The sequence below is a fragment of the Fragaria vesca genome, linkage group LG6 (assembly GCF_000184155.1).
Source record: "Fragaria vesca subsp. vesca linkage group LG6, FraVesHawaii_1.0, whole genome shotgun sequence".
NCBI classification, from domain to species: domain Eukaryota; kingdom Viridiplantae; phylum Streptophyta; class Magnoliopsida; order Rosales; family Rosaceae; genus Fragaria; species Fragaria vesca.
Genome location: NC_020496.1, coordinates 10,510,078 through 10,518,039, shown reverse-complemented (window position 1 = coordinate 10,518,039; position 7,962 = coordinate 10,510,078). Strand labels below are relative to the sequence as shown.

Here is a 7,962-nt window from a genome sequence, read left to right as displayed (position 1 = left end):
TGGTTTTCTTTTGTTAATCTTGCATGCATTTTTCCTTTGCTGGACTTTTGGAAACCGCATTTGTATGTTGAGGATCTATATATGAACAGATGGAGGTCTTCAAAATCTAAATCCAAGATACTCTATCTTCGGTTTTTTTTTTTTTTTTTTTTGGAGTTTTTCAACTTTCAGGTACTTGTATTTGGAACTGCAAAATGAATACCGAGAGCCCAGCCAGTAGAACACATCGTTGTAATTCTCACGCCACCTGTGCTCCACGTTCCGAGACCAAGTCCGACCTAAGAACAATACAAGGTCTGACAAGAACAATACAAGAAAGAAAAAGGAAAAAGAGAGTAGAGGAACAACCCCTGCTCTTGTACAAAACCAAAAGAAAACATGGCCTACTATCCAATAGAATTGGAAGCAGCAATCATGTATTTGTGAGAGCATATGGTGAATATCAAGCAACCCAAACCAATCTTCACAACCAACTCAGTCATCGCCAATCCTTGGTATAAGCCATGTTTTTGAACAAGATGAGACCGACATACACAAAACAAAAAAGCCAATGCAAAGTCTCCCAATTAGGATATCCCAATACATCCCTCAAAAGAAAAACGAGAGACACTAGGAGGAGGAGAAACATGAGAATAACGAAAAATCATTAATCTGATATGGTGCATGCAATTACTCCATGCTATACAAAGAGGCCATAGAGAAATAAATTTGGATGACAACACACATTCCATTAGAAATAGGGAGAGCCTAAATACTCCACAAAATAGATAATCTTTCCACTACAATAACAATAAACAATTCAAGGTATGCATTTGAGCCTATAAATCCACAATCAACAAATCGATTCAAAGCTTTTTTGTGAACTTATAGCTTTTCTAATCAACGGTGAAATTGAAAGAAACCATCGAGCTCGAGTAGTTGGCGATTGAGACGATCGAGTAGCTCGAGAAAGCGATTGAAATTGGCAGTAGGTTGAGAATTTGAGTCGCGAATTTGCGATCAGGGCTAGGGAAGTGAAGAGACGGTCAGATCGAGTACGTAACCGACAATTACGAATTTGAAAATTTAAGAATTGAGAGTTGCAGGTGAGTTCCAACAGCAGTCCAGCACCATAATTTGTTACCAAAACAATGTCACTTAAGTACCAATGTAATTATCTTTTTATATTCACCTCAAAAATCTTAAGCCTAGGTGAGCCAAAGGAACCGCCATTGATTATTAGGGCCTGTTTTGAAGGATTGAAGAGCCGGTGTGAAAAACATAGTTGTGCCCTTTTATGTTAAATTTTTTATTATGAAAATACCCTTTTTTTAAATTTGTTTCAAACCTATTATATACTCTTAATATTGTTATATGAAAATACCTCTTATATATATATATATATATATTATTTTTTTTGCCCCTTAACTTCGCCTCTTGACTACGTCCTCTTATATATAAAATTTTAAAATCTGAAAAAGATTAGTTTTAGTTTTTTATTAACTCCGACATTGTTGCTCCATGTGGTGGCACGTCTCTAAGTTATTTTATTTTTTTATCATCGAAAAACGTCTCTAAGATAGTTTAACAATTCTTAAAGGACGCATAGTAAAGTAACGTGGATATAGGACATGTTGAACTTCATTGAATCAAAAGGGTGATGGACTTTTGTAATTTTTATTACTTTATGCCTATGATTGTTTTCAAGAAATCATTTTTTTTAAACAAATGTTGATTCGCTTCATTAAGTTTGTAAGTTGTATCAAAACTTACCATATCTCTAAATATACCATAATTCATTATCATTTTAGCATATGCCCGAAAAATATTGATATCTATTCCTCAATGTCCAACTGCATCTTATAGAAAAAAGATGGACATTTCGAACATTTTCCTTGAAATATTCCAACATATATTTGAGTTTGTGCTTCTCCTTTTAATTTGTAGGTCCTGACCGCTTTCAGATACTTCTTAACCAAGGTCTTTAACAACACTCGTCATGAAACCTAGCACTCCACATAACCCACAACGTTCGACGGAAGAGAACCCGACGACGTTGTCTTCTAGCTGCCCGGACACGGACTGCCTGGTAAAGGCAACATTCCTCAGTCTTCTCATGGTGGAGAAGGAGGATAAGTTGATCATGTACTACTGCAAGCATTGTAAAGTGAAGTATGAGGACAAGATTAGCCATTTTTTAGTGATCCACGAGAGGAATATCCAAGAGTTCATAAAAAACAATCAACATAAGCTTCTCCACTGTTTTCATTGTCTTCCCGATGCTGTGCTCTTACAGATAGTTCGAACTATAATTGTCTTTGGGATTTACAAAGTAAAATCAAATTAAAGAATATTTTTCAAAGCAAATGTTGGAAAATCGAACTATAATCTTTGAACTGTCTTATTTGGAGAAGTATTTTTCAAAGCAAATGTTGGAAAATTTGTCTTTTTCTATAAGATGCAATTGGACACGGAGAAACAGATCGCCAACATTTTCCTCCATGTTGGCTACTAAACTTATAAAATTAGACATAATACAAAAAACTTTCTGGGCTACAGCCCTCCCAGCCCCCTACTATCCTCCGTCACCGCCGGAGTTAAGAATATGTCGTCCTTAAAATGCATTATGTCTTTTGATAAGTTATAGTTCTTACCTTTTAATCAAGTGTGTGCACGTATTTGAGTTTATTTTCACCAGCCATCAGGTACATACCATTTAGGTGAACATAAATGAATTTTTTTTTTCTTTAATGCAAAGATACATTTAAATTCTAGAAATGAAGATACACAATTATTGTCTACACTTGTTAATAACATTCCTACTCAGTCAGAAAAATATCAACTCAAATTTATAGATTTTTCAGGTGTTAAGATCATTCCTATTCCATAAGAGACATGAACTAAAATTTATAAATCCTTCAGTGAAGGAACTCAAAAGTCGAGCACACCCAACTCACTCAGCTCTCAAACCCTAGACCTTAGCCTAAACCTCATCTCTCCTCAGATGGGTTTACCTCAGGGATGGGTCTCAACGTCAAGAGACTTCTTGTTTTGTTAGTGATCGCCTCATTTCTCCTCACCTGTCGGTACTTTCTTGATGGCGGGAGAGATGAGCCTCCCCTCAAGTTTGCGGGCTCCGGCGTCCTCCGTCCTCATGCGCCATTTGGTGTCACAACATTTGTTTTTGGTGCGATCGAAAACTCCATGTCGTCTCCTCCTCCTCCAAACACCCTCAAGACGCCTCTTCCTCCAAACACCCTCAAGACGCCTCTTCCTCCAAACACCACCACATGCACCCAGTGCTGATGTCCTCCGCCTCCTCCTCTTAGCGCTATTAGTGAGGTTGTGGGTCAGACACTCAACGTGATACATGCTAGAGTTCTGATCCATTGATTTGTTGTTTGTTTGTTTTCTTCCCTTGGGGCTTAATGAAGTTTCCATTGAACAAAAAAAAAAAAAAAAAATAGTGCTGCTGAATGTACCAAACAAATTTCTAAGTAGACCCAATAATTTTTTTAAAAAACAAAATATATCTAATTATACCAACAAAATTCCCTTACTGCCCTTATCTTATACCTAGCAAAAGAACACAACGATGAAAATTTCTCAGTGTTAGGTCTAGACGTCAAGATCGTTCACGACTCATGGACCTCTCTTGTTATGTCTTGGATTAAATTTTTAGGAAGTATACTAACATAGAAGGAGGAATTCCTGCAATTCGACTTATTTGTCTCCAACAAATTGGTAGCATGAGCTTTGCCAAAACAATAGGAAACCGTAAATTATTTGGATTACATGGTGGTTTCACCCGTCGTTCCCCACTTCCCCTCCTCCCAAATGGATTATAGTTGTGTGAACAATCATTAAAGAAATAACAAAAAGGAAGACTTGTTGGCAACGAAATCAAGCATGAAATGGTACGAATGGAATACAAGTCTCTTTCCCTAGCTTATACGTCTGGACCTCTTCTCTCCAATCTAGTCAAGCTTGACCAACATTACATTTCTGATCAAACCCAATTTGTTGCACCAAACACACCCATAAACTCCACGGTACTACGCTTGGAAGTTTCTGTTTCATCGGCTCATCGCTGTGTTTTTTTTTGTTGGGTTCAAGATAGGGGCAATAAGGGAAATATTTTAGTTTAATTTGATTTATTTAAAAAGAAATAATTTTGCTGTGTCTACTTAGAAGTTTACTGGGTACATTTAGCAGCAAAAAAAAAAAAAAAAAAAAAAACGTAGGTACATGCTAGAGTTCTCGGAATTGTATTGTTCAACCTGATGCATGTGTGAAAATTCGCATACAATGTCTAAAAGCGTGTTGGAAATTTAATGGATCGTATAATTCAGAAGCGCTCTTGGGCAAACTAGCTCTCGCCAACTCTGAATCCCAGGACTGCCCTGGCAGAAGCAACTCAACCCAAATTAATTATGTAAATCCATGAATAAAATGCCTAAATGACTCCGGTCTAGGGATCCACGGGTCTTCCCAAACTCACAGTAGTCTACAATCCACACTCATTTGTTTCCCCTGAGGATGAAAGATAGAATTCAAGAGTAGGTTTCACCAACTTGGATATTTTCAAGGCATAATCATTTTAAATTCTGAAGAGAGCACCAACTTGGATATTTTCAAGGCATTTTCGTGCGAGGTGCCATTGATGAATAACTATTTGTTAGCTAGCATATAGGTTGACAAATTTTTACTGGTTAATCATTAAACTGTAATAAGCTCAAGCGTTTGCAAGTACACCATGCTTTGCATGGCCATCTAATTCTGATGTTGAGGATTGAACTCTCAATAACTTTTACTAACATCTGCGGTGCCACATCTCAATAAAGAAAAGAAAACTTCATGTCCTTATCTCTATTTATCTCTGGCTTAGGTTTGATGTCCTGATCGGATTTAACAATGGCTGAAGAAGTGTATTGTGAAGGCCTGCAACATATCCTTCCCAACAACACTTGTTCCTGGTATTAATGCATAAATCAAAATCAGCAGGATTAAAGAGGTAAAATGGACTTCAAATTGTTCCATTATGCACCAACATGCATAGAAAGAGTTGAAAACTACACTCACAGATTTACCTTGCTTTTATCATGGTCAAAGCGAACAACAAAAATACACCTGCAGCCTGTTTGGTCGTGTAGGTTCCTCTGGATTTCCACAACATGGGCATCACAGTAGACAGCTTCATCTTCGCGTTCCTGTACATAAGGTGTTACAGTTGAAAGAAAAGACAACAATAATAATCATTGGAGAGGTTTACACAAACCAGAGAAACCCTTACACTATATCATGGAGTCTTTGGAATAAGTTTCACAAGCCTGAATGAGCATATGCCTTTTACTATATCCTAAACTCTGATACCTTATATCAATGTAATTATTGGACATGTTTTAAAGAAATAAAGCAAAATAATACCTGGAAGCATAGGATAAGATCCCCAACCTTGACCTCATGACACTCGGACTCTTCTAAAGGAATAGATCTGTCACGCACTGCTCTTCTCACATTTACCCATTCATCCTCCTCCCTACCAAATCCAGCATAACGAATTCGAACTTCCTGTATCATAACAATATTCAACTCCTTTAGAAATAAATTAATAGCTGGAAATAAAGAAGAAATAAGTGAATAACACAGAGAAGGACTAGAACTAGAATTGCTAAAAAAAAAAGGGTGCTGCTAGATGTACCCAGCAAAATACTAAATAGACCCAACAAACTTTATACACCCAGCAAAATTATAAAATTTCTAAATAAACCCAGCAATCTTCCGATAATACCCTTTTTTTATTAAACCCAGCAAAAATCAAGAATAAATTCACACCCAGCAAAACCCTTTTCAGCCAAACGAAACCCCGAACGCCACAGAAACGATTCATCTCGCCTCATGCTTTGCTGTTGGATCCCAAATTCTACCGCCGCTAACCGACCCTTTTCTCACCCAGCAAAACCCGTTGTGCCAAGCGCCTTCTGGAGTCCGAGTGAGGAACGGAGAAGAATGAGCGCATTGATTTTGTTGAGCCCAATCTCAAACACAGCAATTTCTCCCTCTCAACCATTGTGACCATTGTGATCATCGATCGCTATCGCATCCGCCGACTTTGAGGTATCTCTCTTGATCGCTTAAATTTTCATGTACGAGGTACCTCTCACAGCCAGCATTTTGTTTCACTTGGTCTGCAATTTGCAAGTAATCCACTTCGAGGATTATGGGAGGCTCTTGGAAAGGGAATCTGATATTAGTAATTTATTAGTTTAGGGGTTGAATTTTTGTTCATTTATTGGCCGATTAACTCATGTTTTCATTTGGTTCATGGGCACTGTTTTGTTTTGCTCTTGATTCAATTTGATGGTGAGAGGGTTGATAAGTTTGATAGGTAGCAGATGCTTATATTGTTTAATTGAATGCCTTGATTCATATGCTTGAATGTGTTGGAGGACTTGCCACTCATTCCGTCCCCATCCCATATATATATAATCTGTTTGTTTGTTAACTTAAGAGAAAAAGGAGCAATATACACTCTTTATTCCTCAGTCCTCCTTGATATGAAATAAGTCCTAACAATAGAAAGCTTTGCACCTTCATTCAGCAAGACACAAACTATCTGGTTTTGCTTTACCTAAAAATACAGCAACTAATTGGTTTACTTGTTTTTTTGGCATTGTAGTATGGCCAGAGGTCCTAAACCCCATGAATGTCCCACAACCTCATCGAGAAAAGAAATTTAGTTCAACACAACCTTCTCAGTTAGATGTAGATGAAGGTCTTCCAGGGAATGAGATTGACACCGGAGAAGAACAAGTTTCTGAAAAAGATGCAGATGAGCCTCTAAGTGGTCCATTTCCGGGAGGTCCTCATGATCCATCAGTATTGAAGAGCTTTAAAAGTCATGTGGCAGCTGCTATATGGTTTAATAAGGTATTGATTGTTTTTTCTTGCAATAATGTGTGTCTTGTATTCATGATGCTTTGAGAAACTTTGAAATTTAAATGTTTAGATCCCATGATGCTTCTCTCCCTAATTGCTTATATGTTCTAGTTTCAACTATCATATGCAGAATGTGACGTCTAGTTTATCCAAGACTTAGACTCAAACTCTTTATTTTAATTTGTTAGGTAGATTGGCTTATGAAAACCTATGAAACCTGTTTATATTTGTTGTGTTCTCTGAATAAATTAGATTGAGCATCTAAAATGCACATGTAGAAGAGGCCTCATGTATCACAATTTTTTTTTGTTATTTTTTCTTTCAGGAACGTGATCCGTTGAAACTTCAGAACCATTCATATAAGCTTACACAATGGGTATTTGATGAAAATGTTGCTAACCATAAGTTTTGGACTTACATTGATGGGTCTGGGTTGAGGCCATTAGTTAGCTGTTCATATTTAATTGGTAATAGAGTTGTTGTGTCGGCCTTTTGTGAGAGGTGGCAGCCCGAGACCAATACTTTTCACTTACCCTTTGGTGAGATGACAATCACGTTGGATGACGTCTTTAAGATTTTAGGTATTCCAGTTCAGGGTGATTCCATATCTGTACCTGAGGGTGTGCGGTTAGATAAAACGTATTATGCATCTTTATTGTCATCTACACTAGGTGTTACTACAGATGAGGTAAAGATTGAAATGAGTCGTTATGGTGGAAATGGGGTGACACTAGAGTGGTTGAGATTACGATTTCAGGGTGTCTCTGATGATAGTCCTCTTGAATTCATAGAATTTGCAGCAAGAGGCTTTTTGCTATATATATTAGGTTGCACACTTTTTGTGGACAAGACTGGGAATAGGATAAATATTATTTACCTATATTTTTTACGAGATCTTAATAGGGTTGGTCGATATGCTTGGGGAGCTGCTGGGTTAGCTTTTCTATATCGACAGTTAGGACTTGCATCCAGAGTTGGTTGTAGACAAATTGGGGGATACCTGACATTGCTTGAGGCCTGGATATATGAGCACTTTCGGAATGT

At 37.4% G+C, this 7,962-nt stretch overlaps 1 protein-coding gene across 1 annotated transcript in view; it reads left to right on the top strand.

Annotated features, from left to right (window-relative positions):
• The first annotated feature begins 6,681 nt into the window (after nucleotides 1-6,681).
• LOC101309954 (serine/threonine-protein phosphatase 7 long form homolog) overlaps nucleotides 6,682-7,962 on the top strand; it is an 11,828-nt gene continuing 10,547 nt past the window's right edge. Inside the window, exons 1-2 of the mRNA XM_004305216.1 lie at nucleotides 6,682-6,909; nucleotides 7,244-7,960. Of these exons, the coding sequence (XP_004305264.1) occupies nucleotides 6,682-6,909; nucleotides 7,244-7,960 (945 nt within the window). The remainder of the gene's footprint in view (nucleotides 6,910-7,243; nucleotides 7,961-7,962) is intronic.